We start from the raw sequence: 16,240 nt of genomic DNA, 5'->3' as shown, positions 1-16,240 counted from the left end.
AGACAGTAATTACCTTTGACTTTAATGTTGCGTAATTAATTCAAGACTGGATTAATGTTCCGCATATTGTCGTTACGATGCTATTATTGAGCGCGACTTGTAAAATTTAACCGCCGGTCAAGAACTTGACCTTGTTATCTACTGCAAATGACCTGCTTTGAGTACAGACTAATGAAAATAAATGTGATTAAACTTGTGTACAGTGCAGTGTTTATTAGATCATGTCGATTTTCATTATGTAGGCTGACTCTGGTTTAACCACACAGATGAATTTTTTTAATCTGATTGCTTTTAACAATATAGAAATTAATTAGACAATTATTATTATTATATCAACTAGTGCCTTGAGCACTCTGGAGTGGTATGTGCGCTATAAAAATCTTATTATTATTATTATTATTTAAGTGTCACTAAAGAAACAAAGAATTAGCAATTCCTCTTGATGATGACTTAATTAATATTTAGAATGTAGATTTATCATGGGCGAATCCACGGAACCCTAGGGGGAGTGCACTCACCTCATTTGAGAGAACTTTTTTTGTTTATTTTTAACAAATAATGTTGCTCTGATTCATGTAGAATTAAAGAAGGAGAGAGATTTTCAAAACGATGAATAACTAACTAAGTAAGGCTTTTATTGGATAAAGAAATCTACCTAGAAGGCTTCATATCATTCATGTCAACAACATGTGCATGGAATTCTATTTAAATATCATTTTCATAATAAAGCAATGTCACGTAGTGATCTACCAGGAACGAGCTATCATCATCTCGTCTTGGACTCACTATTTCATAATCAAAGGTGTACATTTCCCAGGTGAGTCAAGCCGTGATATGTCGCCACTAAACTACAAACAATGAAAATCTAATATCTTAAAAACAGAGCTCCAAGGCATCCTCATTCTTGAGTCGCTGTGAATTATGTTTTGGAATTTTTAAAAGGAAATACAAGGTTGCATAAATGTCTTAATTTCACTTTTAAAAGTATAAAGTTTTCTTTGAAAGCTGCTTAATTCCTTGCATGCTGTCATAGAAGAACAGTGAGAATATCTCAATTAGTATTATTACACAGTGAGAATGTTGTTACTACTACTTTGTATTTTGTACTGTGTTTACTGTACAGGGCAGATCCCTTTCACTTCAATAAGGGAGGCGTAGGTTTATAACGGAATTATGTACTATGATAAAAGAACAACATTATACTAACAACAATATTATAATTACGTACATCTAACATTCAGAATTGAAGTTTATCGAAATATGATTACATTTATAGGATAAAAGAAAACAAAAAATTATAAAGTCTGTAAAATCAACTTAAGATATAGGATTTAATCAATCCATCTGCATCAGGTTCTTCTTCAGCGTTATTATGTTTATTCATAGTATCTATTATACAACTGACCATATTTGGTAGGGACCGCTAACCTCAAAATGGATCAACTATCAAACAATATTTAAAGAGAGAAAAAAAAAAGAAAAAAAGGAGCAATGTAAAGCTCGAGAATTATAAATAACATTCTCAAATCTTTGCAATTTGTTAATAAAAACATTTCACTCTGATATTCACAAATTTGTTTTTCTTTTATTAAAAATATAAAATAAGGTTTTGTTACTAAGATTTCTGTCTTAGTGTGGCGATGTCTATAAACAACAGAAAAAAAACAAAAAAAAACTTTCATACTATAGTACTACAATTTCCTGCGCCAAAATGATAATATTGTGTCCATCCCTATTTTTGCAAACTATTGTGAAAATATGATTACTTTGCCATCTGCCTCATTTAATATGCATGCTTTTATCATATGGAAAATAGTTTTTGTTTTCCAAACCAAAGAAACCAACAAACCAATTGCTAAAGAAGATACCTTTATTGTCATTCAATTTCCAGGCTTAACTGGATCAATTTTGTATTCAAAATATTTATATCAAATAACCAACAAATATTATAATTGAGGGATATGCATGATTAGGAAGCCTGTCTCATTGATTCAAGGTTTCTTCACCTACATTAACGTTTATATCTATGTATGCACTTTAATTTATTTTGATTACCAGCCGCTATAATACCGGGACAGTGACGGTTTCATTTAAAATTCAGAAACGTAAACGGTTATTGCTTGATTAAAATACATCAACCGTAACTCATTCTTGTTGAGTTATATAACGCCTCGTACAATATTTAGGTTTTTTCTAATGATCATATTTGAAAGTGTAGACAACCTTTTTTTTTAATATACACAATCGCTAATTAAGTGAGCACTCAACAATCTACAAATGACCTATGTTTATGTTAATCATATGCATTTAAATAAAGTCAATATTTATAACAAAAGCATATTTTTATTGAACCAATAAAAAATTTTTTTTTACTGTATAAAAATTGATTGAGGTTAATTTATTCACACAGTTAATAACCGGTACCCAAGCCATTTAGCCAAGATTTTTAAAGAGGGTTATTTTTTCCACGAAAAGGGAAGAAATCTTCAAGAGCTATTCTAGTGAAGCTTCTGTTGCTGGCACACAATCACACCAAGGATTTTTTTTTACTGACATTCAGGCACGATCATTCAAAGTAGACTTATAAATAATTCAAAAGATGACAATTATAAGAGATGTATGCTGCATTTAAAGACATTCAACATGTGTAAAAATAACGTGATTAATCTTATACAGGCAGTGGCGTAACTCAGGAGACAAAGGCCCCTGGTTTAGCACTAATAAGTGGCTCTCCAACATTGGGTAGTTGCATTGGACTGCTCATGCTCTGCGCCCCTGCTCTGGGCCCCTGTATTTAACAAGTGAGAGCTCATAATGCTGTAGACAGGCTAAACACTTTCACTACAACCCTTTAAGAGGTTCATAGCATACCGTCATGTTTTCACTGTCTTTTACTACGGTACTAGAATATAATATGCCGATGGCAATAAAATAGAATTTGAAAGATGTCAATGAAGATTGCTACCAGCAAAATATATGTCCTTCATCATTTAAACTATATTTTCAGGGAAATTTTTGTTTCATTTAATTTTAAAAACTTACAAAAAGATATGAAACATTCTTTCACTTGTTAAAGCGTGAGAAACTGTCAAATTGTCTTTTTGTTGATGTTAAGTAAACAATCAGATTTATTTATTATATACTTTAACAATGATTAAATTTAGATTTAAGTTTGCATTGACGTAGGCTGTGGATCCATATGAATGGGCTAAATTTACACTATCTGCACTCTAAGCAAAATTTCACAACTAAAATCAGTACCTTATTTGACTGAAAAGGTTCATCTAACCACCAATATATGACTAGAAGTAGTGTAAATGGTTTTTCAGTTCTTAAATCTGATAGTCAAATATCTAAAACTTTCTATTATACAGGCATAAAGGCATGGAATAACCTACAATCCATTCATAAAATTGAGAACAATTATAATTTTATAGTAAGAAAAAGGTTAATTAACTAGTCATCATATTATAGTTATTTTTAATTAAATTGTTTTGTATCTATCTTTATATTTTTTATATTTATGTGTTGATGCAATACTTTTAATTTTAGATTACCATTAATTTAATTTAGATTATAAAAGGATCCCAAACGGAAATAAGTTAATAAGCTTATTAGGATATCCTGCAAAATATTTTTATAAATGTATTTAGTTGTTATGTCAGTTAGGTAATGTTATCACTTTGTATCTATTTTTTATAATGATTTTCCAAAAATAAAATTTAAAGACCCCTTCCCTGCAATTTTGGACGTTTTTTGGAAAATAATACATATATATCACTTTAAAAACATTAAACCATGTCATTCCTTGTCTTAAATGTACGTTTTATGGTAAATTATGATAAAAAGTGAGAAACAATGCACTACCTAAGTAGCTCGCGGCGATCGACCTCTCGTGGACGGTCTTAGGCCTAGCCTAGCTAGCCTTAGTTTTGTAGGCCTAGCTGGTAAACATCGGTAACGTACATCGTACGCTAGCTATATACCTAGCCTGACGTTGTATAGTTGCTGCATTAATTGTCTTTCTATTTTTGCCAGACTCCATTGATACAAATTGGGGAAAACCCCGTATTTTCGCTGAAAAGTTAGGAGTCTTCTATTTGTTTTGGCCTCACGATCGATCGAAAAGTGGGCGAATTACAGGTGAAAAACAAAAATATCAATCCGCGCGCAATGCATTTTGGGATTTATAGCGGGCCGCTATAATTATTAGAATCGACTTATTTTTCACATTTTTAACCGTTTAAAGACGAAAAAAGTTATCGCAATAGGACCATATAGTATTATTTTTACATTAAATATAGTTTGTGATCTTAAATTAGATCTAAAAAACGTAGGGAAGGGGGCTTTAAATTAAATCTACTGGTATCTACATTGTATAGGCCTAAACTTTTATAAATACTGTTTTGTAATGATTGTCATATTAAGTAATATTTTTTATAATTTCATGTGTGTGCTACTGATATTATTATTGTATTATTACTAATAAAGAGTAGTGTAGTTTATTCTAGCTGTTAAAAGGGACAAATTACATTCTGTTTTGATTTTGATGCTTAAATTTGGAATGCTAATATCACTTTCAGACAGGAAACTGTACTTGCTTATTAACTAGGTCATTCTTGTATGTGATCCAGCATGTTGTTTTACATACTAATATTCAAACCATCAGTGGCGTATGTAGGATATTGAAATAGGGTATACATAGGGCCTATACAAACTAAAATGAAGTCTTTAAATGAGTCTTTTAATAATGTTCCTATTAGGGGGCCAGGCCGGTTGTGGTTCCACCCATGGATCTACCACCTACATGTATATTGTGAGGTACAGTAACATTTCTAATCACTCCTATGGGCTATACTTATACTAATTGAATTGACTTTATTCTGCCCATATATGCTTAAGTTACACAATATTTAATACTATGAAATAAAAGCATGTACAATACAGAAACTAAATTATAATAAGCAACATGGGATTACTAATATTTATATTCTAATCATTTGTACTAATATTAACAAATAAGAAAGAATATTGTTTGAATACTGATGTTTGATTTAGTGTCATTTTGAGGGGAAACCTATTAACAACCTTTATGTCATCATCAAAAGGATTTCCCCCAAGATGACAGTTATAAAATGATGATATGAAAGTGGAAATAATATAGGTTATTGTTTCTAAACAGGATTCTGTTGCAAATTACTGATGTGTCAACGATATCACTAAATAACGAGCTCAACAAATTAAGGAAGTTAAACAAATTCTAATCCTGTACTATAGCACACAGGAAGATTTTCAAAAGATGGCAACATTTATATCAAAATCCCTGTACTATAGCACAGGGATTTTGTCAAAAGATGGCAAAATTTATACCAAAATCTTTGTACTATAGCACAAGGATTTTGTCAAGAGATAGCCAATGTACTATAGCACAGGGATTTTGTCAAAATGTGGCCAATGTACTATAGCACAGGGATTCTGTCAAAATGTGGCCAATGTACTATAGCACAGGGATTTTGTCAAAATGTGGCCAAATTTATACCAAAATCTCTGTACTATAGCACAGGGATTTTGTCAAAAGATGGCAAATTTTATACCGAAATCTGTGTACCATAACACCAAAGGATTTTGTCAAACTGTGGCCAATGTACTATAGCACAGGGATTTTGTTAAAATCTGGCCAATGTACTATAGCATAGGGATTTTGTTAAAATGTGGCCAATGTACTATAGCACAGGGATTTTGTTAAAATCTGGCCAATGTACTATAGCACAGGGATTTTGTCAAAATCTGGCAAATGTACTATAGCACAGGGATTCTGTCAAAATGTGGCCAACGTACTAAAGCACAGGGATTTTGTCAAAAGATGGCCAAATTTATACCAAAATCCCTGTACTATAGCATAGGGATTTTGTTAAAATGTGGCCAATGTACTATAGCAAGGGGATTCTGTCAAAATGTGGCCAATGTACTATAGCACAGGGATTCTGTCAAAATGTGGCCAATGTACTAAAGCACAGGGATTTTGTCAAAAGATGGCCAAATTTATACCAAAATCCCTGTACTATAGCACAGGGATTTTGTTAAATTGTGGCCAATGTACTATAGCACAGGGATTGTCAAAATGTGGCCAATGTACTATAGCACAGGGATTTTGTCAAAATATGGCCAATGTACTATAGCACAGGGATTGTCAAAATGTGGCCAATGTACTATAGCACAGGGATTTTTTCAAAAGATGGCCAAATTTATACCAAAATCCCTGTACTAAAGCACAGGGATTTTGTCAAAATATGGTCAAATTTATACAAAAATCCATATACTGTACTACTAATAGCACAGGGATTTTGTCAACAGATGGCCAATGTACTATAGCACAGGGAGTTTGTCAACAGATGGCCAATGTACTATAGCACAGGGAGTTTGTCAACAGATGGCCAATGTACTATAGCACAGGGAGTTTGTCAACAGATGGCCAATGTACTATAGCACAGGGAGTTTGTCAACAGATGGCCAATGTACTATAGCACAGGGAGTTTGTCAACAGATGGCCAATGTACTATAGCACAGGGAGTTTGTCAACAGATGGCCAATGTACTATAGCACAGGGAGTTTGTCAACAGATGGCCAATGTACTATAGCACAGGGAGTTTGTCAACAGATGGCCAATGTACTATAGCACAGGGAGTTTGTCAACAGATGGCCAATGTACTATAGCACAGGGAGTTTGTCAACAGATGGCCAATGTACTATAGCACAGGGATTTTGTTCAAAATAAGCCCAAATTTATACAATTTAATTTTGTTAGTTTCAGTGGTGACTATATGACTCCATCATCAGATGATGATAATGCAATATATGCATAGCAATTGCATAATTGAATTTTAAAAAGTGCATATTTTGACCATTTTTCAACAAGATTCCTGTACTATATAAGAATAGTAATTGTGTTACTGTACCAACATACAAATACATCAAACAAAATGTTTGTTTTCATTGATACAACACGTTAGCATTGCACTTTATTCTACATGCATATATATATTTATATAGGCATTGGATAAAATATTAATACATACATATTATAAATACAATATGGAATAATAAAGAGTAATCTCACAAACATTAACATTCACAAAAATAAAATGACATTTCGGTGGTTTAAATCTGCACAATGTGTTATACAGATAAACTTAATATTTTGATGGGATTCAGAGCTCATTTGATATGAATTTTAAATCAATTGATTTCTACCATTTTACAGTTTTTTGTCTACAACTATTACTGAAATCTATCGTTTTTGACATGTGCTAAAATTATACAATAATGTATTATATAACATATAATAATGTATTATATAATGTACAGTAATGTATTTTATAACATAATAATGTATCATCCAGATAATGTAAAATAATGTTAGTCACATAGCACAGTATGCAAGTTTAACCACTAGCAGAAATAAACCTCATAGTAACCTGACAGTAACAACCACTATATTGTTTGTGTGTTTACATTGAGACAACATAATCTAAAAACTTGGTCCATTCGTACAACTTTTCATTAATAGTATACAGCGTTTTAAAACATTTGTACTATTTTAGCAAGATAAATATTTTGGTGAGTTTTCTTTCAAAGTACTGATGAAATTTTAAATTTAATAACAATTAATTAAAAAATGTACAAGTCAATTTTCATTGTAAAAGTGGTAAGAACTAACACCATAGCAATTACCAAAATGCTTTTTAAACATTATTTACCAAATTCCTTCTTGAACATCAATTAATTGTAACTTCTGTAGACAATTGCAAAAAACATGAATTTGTTTGTCGCTCATAGCAACAGAGAACATTTTCATCTTTGTACAACTTTATAAAAAACGTTCTTTTTGCACAGTTTCCAAAAACACAAGTTAAGAATTGCAAAACTAACTGCTTAAAAATATGTCGCATATAATCAGCATATGACATCGATATGTATTGATACTAAAAAGAATATTTGACATCTTTTAATTTTCATTCTAACTATTCAGTGACCTTAAGACGTCAGTCGCCCTCTATCGACACAAATGGCAGTATTCGTAGCACCTTCAACCCCACATACTCTACTGAACATGGTAACAAAATCGCACAACCTGCTCTCTAATGAATACAGTAAAAGACCTTACTGCTTAAATGCATTCCCAGAAATCACTAATCACAGTACTATACATTCAGACTGACTTATAGCATACAATACCAACTGACTAGCAGCAGAGCATGTATGTAACTAATCATGAATTTAAGCATACAATAAAGGCAACTTACACAGACGAGTAGTAACGGTATAACTATAGATTCTATGTCGTTCCTTACACAAAACGTGAAGCAGACAGGTGGTTTCCGCCGCGCAGGATGGATGCAGATTCTACATGGGACAATCTATGCAGTTTTCCGCTTACGTTACCACTTGTCTATGCAAATTGGCCTTAATAAGTAACACATTGCTTATTTCTACTAGCTACCATATTCATTCTTACTCTATAATCACTGCAAACATAGTCTACATCTTCTTTAAGATTCTCATTTTTATTGCCTTTAAAATTAATTAACTCCAAATTCTTTAACAATACCACAATTTACAATCACATTGAGAGGAGAGCTAAGGATGGAACCAATACAGTATACTGTAAGGTTGTTTAAAATATAATAGTGCTCTAATTGCTACTGTGTGTATATATGTAAATTAGTACATCATGGATTTCACAACACAAGTAGTAAGAACACTCCAGTTGTTTTTTTTGTCTCTTTCATTTCTTATAACCTAATCCCATATATAAATTATTTGCATTACTTTTAAACTTTGAAAGAAATAAATTAATTGATATGATTGATGTGAATTCATTTCAAATTTCACATAAATAATTTGGTATAGCTTCTTTAAAAAAGATGGATGAAACTAAATTCCCTTCTTCTCATAAGCAAATCATACTATTATTTTGTAAATTTAATGACTACGCCTACTACAGTACTACTAAGTATGGAATTAAACAAATATATTGTATCGCCAAGATTCAGCTATCAGTATTATTTACCAGGTGTACTATTTTAGATAAACACATGATACTGTACTGGTAATACTGTAGAATTTAAATATGTAGTCTAAAACTGTAATAATAATTGCTTAAGTTCTGTCTACAATATCAAACTTTATATGAAAAACAAGTGTGATGCCCATCATACTTAACATCTTATCACTACCATATTTAGGCACATCACACTTTTTTTGTCAAACTAGTTTGATAGTGTAGACAGAGCTTTAAAGCAACGTGGGAACCAAGCTTTACAGAAACAGAATGAAATGAATTATTCTATTATACAGTACTATTATTTATTATACTATTATTATTCTAGTAATGAACTGGTTTATAGTATAAATTGAATTATTATCAGTTTGTGTACATCACAAAACAGTGTTATTATGGAATCTTTTCAGTACCCACCACTTGTGCACACATTTGACAACAGATGACAGTAACAATGAATTATACCAACATTTTGATAGTAATTAATACTAATATTACAATCATTATAATACCTTTGTACTGATGAGTAAACTGTTGTTTATTAGTAGTATAATAATATAATTATATAACATAAAAAGATGTGTGATATAAAAATTATAATTCAAAACTAAATATGAGGTATATACTGTATTATTACATAAATGGAAGTATAGATATAGTGTATTATGAAAATTAATATAACAAAAATAATTGTTGGATTTGCAACTTTTTTTTGGTCTCTCGCTTCTAAACTTTTTTCCCACGCAATTACTATTGAAATGAGAATCACCAGCATGGTAACACTGCCCTCGTGTTGTTCTGTGCAAGCGAAGCCGATATCTAGGTCATGACATTGGTACGAAGGTGTCAATAAACATTAGAGGTTTACACTCTGCAGGTTTAAATGCATCTCACTACAGGGTTCTAGACCTGGAGGAACAGTGGGTGCGCTGCCCACGCAGATAACCGTTAATGATGGTGATACTAATTCGTAAGATGCACGCTAAAACAACACAAGGAGTTACACTCATCTCAGCTTGACAGTGAAAACCACCGGTTCAAAATATTTACACAGGAATCGTCAAGGTACTCGAATATCTTGATTCGTGCGGAGGATTTTTTACCTTAATTCCGTATTTAGATCAGGTTTATTATCAAATTTTTAAAAAGAAAATTCTCTTAGCAGGATAACTAAAAATGTTTAAAACCATGACACAGTTCTCATACATTAAAGTAGTGTGTGTTTGCTGATATATGCGTCTGGTGGGGTTTTACTAGAGATTAGAATTCTGACTAGTCTTAGGAAGACCAAACCATGCCATGTTACAGCATTTAAACTGTACCAGTGGCAGGCTTAACAATTACAACAAAACAATAATATTCATAAAATAATATAATTATTCATAATTGCATAAAATAATATACAGTAATATATTTAATTGTATATATACTAATGGTTAAATGAAAGACTTAATAATCGAGAATTTAGCGTAAAATGTTGGTAAATAATTAAAATGAGCTTAATATACCAGTAGTACACGCCTTACATAGCTAAATTAGTATACAGTATTTAGCACTAATTCAACATTTATATTCAACCATTGTTTGTGACCACACTGAGCTTTTGGTCCTATAATTACAAGGAACTATTATGTTATTTAAAATATTTTCAAGAAAATATGTATTTCTAAAGAATATACTGTACTGCTAAATATACCTATAAATCCAAAAAGTATATTAAAAGTTCCATAAATATTACAAAAAAAATAAAATCATTTAATACTGACATATTTGAAGAAGCTACTTTAAAAACAGATTACTTTATTTAAATCAAAATGTGGTATACAGTAATTCATAAAGCTTAACAGACAGAATAACAGATAATGTGTATTTCTTATCTACAGTAGGTACAGTACAATATGAAATTCCAAGACCAGTTCTTTTCTTCAATTTTCTGGGAATGTAACTATCTTACAAGGCACTAAGCTTTTTGGACCAAATTCAACAACAAATCTCATTAACATTTACTGTAAAAAGCATGCTTAGCTCAAGCATAAATTATGGGAATTTAGATTTTTTAGGTAAAATTCAATTTATACCAAATGCATTTAACTACAAAATGTATTTATTCACCTCAGAAGAGCACCATTTCATTTGTACTGTGTCGATTTAGTTGATAAATGAAATTTTATTTTAATAATTTAACAAGTAATTTGGTAATTACGCCCAATACTTTTCATAAACAATAAATACAGAAATTTATTTTGCAGAAAATTAAATATTTGTTTATTATTAATTTATTTATAATTGAGAAACAAAAGTTGGAATGTGAATATCGATTCGCTTCTGGACCCCATCGATATTGGAACGAGAATCATCTCAAACGTTACATAGTGTTTAGTACTGTACAGTACATGCAGTATACAGTTTAAATCCCAAATACAGTAACAATACTGTAAATCTTTTTCTCTACAGTATCATTTAACTGTACCATACTGGTGACCAGATACAGTACTGTAACTGAACAGAATATTGTCATTTGATTGGTTGATTTCATATCAAGTGACATGCATCTCCCATTGCACATTCAAGTTTTTGCAAACATTGACGCAACATGGTAATTATGTACTAACAATGCGAGCGCAAAACTATCCAGTAAAGTACGCAGTCTATATTGCTCTGCTTCACAACAAAAATTCTATAGCCCCACCTATGACATTCAATTTACAGTATGGCACTTCAGCAGACAGTAGAGGGTTATGGTGGAAATCCCTAAAGAAGTTTGAACCCAACAGTTCCTGGTCTCTGGCGCAATTCTTTGCATGGCCTACGTGATAATCTTTAACAGGATGGAAGCGGCTGATTAATTGAATACAAGTTTACTACATTAGTTTACAGTACTCTAAACCAGTAGCTTTGTTAAAACAAATAAATGTTTTGAATTCATTGAATGGCGAGTATACATTCATTATTCAAACTATCCTATTATTAAGACATTCAATTTTACAACTCATGAAAATATTCTTTCCATTCAACCTACTGTATATCATTCATTATTATTTGTATACTGTAGATAATAGGTAGTCCCCAACACAATTTAATTTGCTATGGTCACTCACAGAGTAATGCTATCAGTACTGTAGACCAAAATGCAAAAATACATATACTGTAAATATTAACTGGTCATTTATTGTACACAATTATTAGAAAATGCTAAATTATAATAAATTAATATTTGAGCAACCAAGTTTGGTAAATTTTTGAATACATTTTTATTTCTTCATTTACACATTGCATTGCCACGCACACGTCCTTTCGAGTAGAATCGAAGGGCAGCATAATTCCCTTCGTTTTCATCACTTATCGTTTTCAAGCACCGTATATTAATTGTCCAAGCGGTAATAGCCAGTGGTAGTTCCTCAACCTCGACTGACTTTAACTTGCGGTGAGCGTATGAATGACTGATGACACGACACCTTGTTACCAACTTTGCAATGTCCAGTTTGTTTTTGTTCACTTAAAGTTGGCCGCCGTCTGACAATACGCCGTTTCTGAATGTGCGGCTGGCTTCGACTCCTTTGCAAGTTCACCACTTGGTTTTGTTCAAAGTTAGGTAACGGTGACCCGGTACTCACAACGCGTCGATGGCTTTTCCAGCTTGGCCGGTCACCTTGTCGCCTATCATTGTTTACGCACGGTTCATTCTTGTCTTCTTCAGTGGAATTTGATCGGAATAACTGAACTGAAATTTCTTTGCGACTTTGTTCTCTGAGTGTGTACAACCAAGTTTCTCTATCATCCCAACACTCGCAATGGAATTTGTAAATCTGACTCGAATTCTCAAAGATAATCTGGAAGCTGTATTCTCCAATTGGTGCGATTTTTGCACCGCGAACATTGAAATATCCACGTGCTTTCTTACGTTGCTTTTCAGCGTACCACGCAATAAATGGACTTGAGTCATTCGTATACAAGCTCAAAAAAACACTTTTTGGTTTCTTTTGATTCCTACGCCATGGTTCGTGAACAGTCAGAATGCCCTCAACAAGAACTTTACTCATTTGAATACTTGTATATAGACTATGATTATCAATGCGAGGTTTTAGTGAGCTTTTCCTCTTCAAAAGACGCAAAAGAAAATTAGAACCCATTTTGAAATGAATTTGCACAATTGTAAAGCACACTACGACGTGTCAGTGACACGGGTATATGACGGCCTTCAATGTTCCTGATTGTTCAACAGCAACTATCCTATTTGAATACCAATCACTTCCTGGGTCAACCTTCCTGAGGAAATAGAATAAAACGATATTTTTAATATTGTTACTCAACAGTTTACTGTAACTGTCAATAAAAAAGCGTATTCACATACTGTACTGTAACTTGACATTGATAGACACTACAATATTATAAGATATACTATTACATAACAACAAATGATGTGTAAATTCTGCAAAAAAATGAAATACAGAAACCTGTGGGTATACTGTAAGCTCAACGGTACAGTCAGGTACTGAGAGAAGCCATGGTGAAATATATATGGAGCAGCTAGATAAAGCAGATACTAAATGACAATGATGGGTATTGGTATAGTAAAGAAAGATGCTTGCTATATTAAGCCCTTGATAATGGTTGGATTACACTGCAGAGAGATTAGTGATCCCCCAGATCAAATAAGAGCTTATAAAACACAATAAAAGGTATTATTCAACAAATGAACTATTGTGCACATGCACCAATATATTTTTGGACCATGTACTGTATAGCATATTACTTTTCAGTATTACAGTATTATATTATACAGTAGCATTCAGATTCAAATTTGCATATTAATTATACTGATATAATATACAAACAAATTTACATGTAATGAAACTTAATTCCCAGTACTATCTTCAACCCCCCCCCCCCCCTCCCACCCACTAAACAAACTCATTAAATTTTCTCGTGGATAGAGAAAGAAAAGAATATAAATAAATTAATAGTCCTCTACTGTATTTCAGCAGAATATCGGTCTCTTAGAAGACAATCAGTTAAATAAATTTGTAAAAAAAAAAAAATTATCAGTTTGTCCAGGAAGAAATAAGTTATTTCTCCCTGGTTTGTCTCATTTCAACTACTTCCAATTTAACAGTAGAGATATTGTCTACAGTATACTACAACTTATTACCATACTAATGGCGTCGAAAGGACTCGACAGAAATTAAAAATATCTCTTTACAATCATTAACCAAGTAGGAATTAGAATGTACAGTAAGCAGCCATTGTAATTAAAACATGAGTTATTAACATAATATTGCATCGCTTGATTGCAAATGTCATTAAATATAAATTGGAAATTAACAGGGAGACTCGCATTTAATTTGAAATAGGATTATAGTGCATTGACATTAAAGGTAGTGGCTTATCAATAAGGTAAAGTCATGATTAGTTTGTGGTTTACTACTATCAGAACTTACTGTAGTCCTTGACTGTAATTAGTTTGTTTATTATTTAATTATCCCCATGTTTACTATAATTGTGACATGATTTTAGTACAGTAAGTAATAGTACTACAGTAGACCTACTGTATAATGCAACAACTCTTTCAATTCAATTGAATCTAGTTGGGATGGGAGGTCTTTGTACAGCATGTGCTAGTGTATGAATCGTTTTTTATTTAATTGTACTGTACTGTACATTGAAGTGTGCCACAGTTTCTTATATTTGTTAATGTTTTTTTTTTACAGTATATCTTGTACATAATTTAGTCATAATAATCATTTTTCTTTCTCTAACTTTTATTTTACTTACTCTGGATGCACTTTCATTCAAGAAGTGTGCCACTGTTTCAAATATGTACAGTAGCTTCCAAATAAATTATTATCATTATTATTGAATCTTATAGCAACTGATTCATTTTCTGTACTGTACAGAGTACACAGACTAGTATACAGTATGTACAGTAAAATATATACAGTACAATATTGTATGTAATAAAAAAAACACTAATTGTTTATTACTGTAGATAGTAATTGTTGTAATATTTGTATTGTACAGTACACAGTATACAGTAATGTACTTATGTGAAATACTGTAGACTTGGATAAAACATGCCTACTACAGTAAAATATAACTGTACAGTACACTCACCATGCTGCTACAGGAATAACAACACACAGGATTTTGTCAGCTTAAAGACGATATTGAATTCAGCTAATGAATATTAACATGTAACGTAATGCCCTTTGCCAGCCCATTTACAGTTTATTCTCCAAGGGAGTTGGTCAATTTGCTGTTAATAATAACATCTCTGTTTACACTTCACTGTTAATTACAGGTAAATTGAGTAACTATTTTGGAACAAGAGACCACTTCTCCTTCAGGCATGGTTCACACCGACCATGTACAAATTTTAATCATGGATAATGCACAAGTCACATTATTTGTATTAGCCCTATTGTAGTGATCACTACAGTACAGTAATCTATCATATTGTCATTTTTATTCGGCATTTTTCATACTACAATCAGTACTGTTAGCAAATCAAGATTTTCCATCAATAAACAGAAAGTAGAAGTAGCAATATACATAAATAACTATATATAACTATAAGTATGTATATTTCCTAAAAATATGTACAGTTCGTGTCTGCATATTTTTTATTAACCTTCTTCTCTAAGTTTTTCAGTATTTCCGGTACAGTACTCTGAATAGTTTTCTTGGACCATATCATTCTGCTGATGACAAAATTCAAGCAGACGACAAAAAACAACTCAGACTCAAGCGGAAATTGACAGGAAATTTATGCAAATCTAAAGTATCATCAATTTGATCCAAAATGGAGTAAAAATAAAAAAACAAAATATGATTTAGTGTAGAATTCAAGAAAGGTCAAATGTCAAGCAAAGTTTAAAAAAAGAAGTGAACGTGGGATGGCAGAACCTTTGTTTTTCCCTCTAGCTATGGTAGGCACACTGGTGCTATGTACAGTATGTATGATGACTTTTGCTCTTTGCTTATTCACAATCTCGACACGTACTGCAAAACATTAAGCACAGTAGGCTTGTTTAAAACACTTATGTATGAACTTTCATTCGAATGTAAAATAATGAATTTTAATTTGATATATATATTAATACTGTAATATCATGAGTGCACTGCTTTACAGTACCGTACTAAATTTGTTCCCCTTTAATTTTTTTTTTTATATATACAGTA

The 16,240-nt window shown here is 31.8% G+C and overlaps 1 protein-coding gene across 2 annotated transcripts in view; it reads right to left on the bottom strand.

Moving 5' to 3' along the window:
• Positions 1-6,992: 6,992 nt before the first annotated feature.
• The window catches only part of LOC140052586 (uncharacterized), a 38,298-nt gene continuing 29,050 nt past the window's right edge, over positions 6,993-16,240 (bottom strand). For both annotated transcript variants that reach the window (XM_072098205.1, XM_072098206.1), the window contains one exon: positions 6,993-13,327. In XM_072098205.1, coding sequence (XP_071954306.1) covers positions 12,460-13,191 — 732 coding nt within the window. In that variant the 5' untranslated portion in view covers positions 13,192-13,327 and the 3' untranslated portion in view covers positions 6,993-12,459. The remainder of the gene's footprint in view (positions 13,328-16,240) is intronic.

This window comes from Antedon mediterranea, chromosome 6, assembly GCF_964355755.1.
Source record: "Antedon mediterranea chromosome 6, ecAntMedi1.1, whole genome shotgun sequence".
Taxonomy (NCBI): domain Eukaryota; kingdom Metazoa; phylum Echinodermata; class Crinoidea; order Comatulida; family Antedonidae; genus Antedon; species Antedon mediterranea.
The sequence above is the reverse complement of the archived record's forward strand: the minus strand, read 5'-3'. Positions and strand labels throughout refer to the sequence as shown.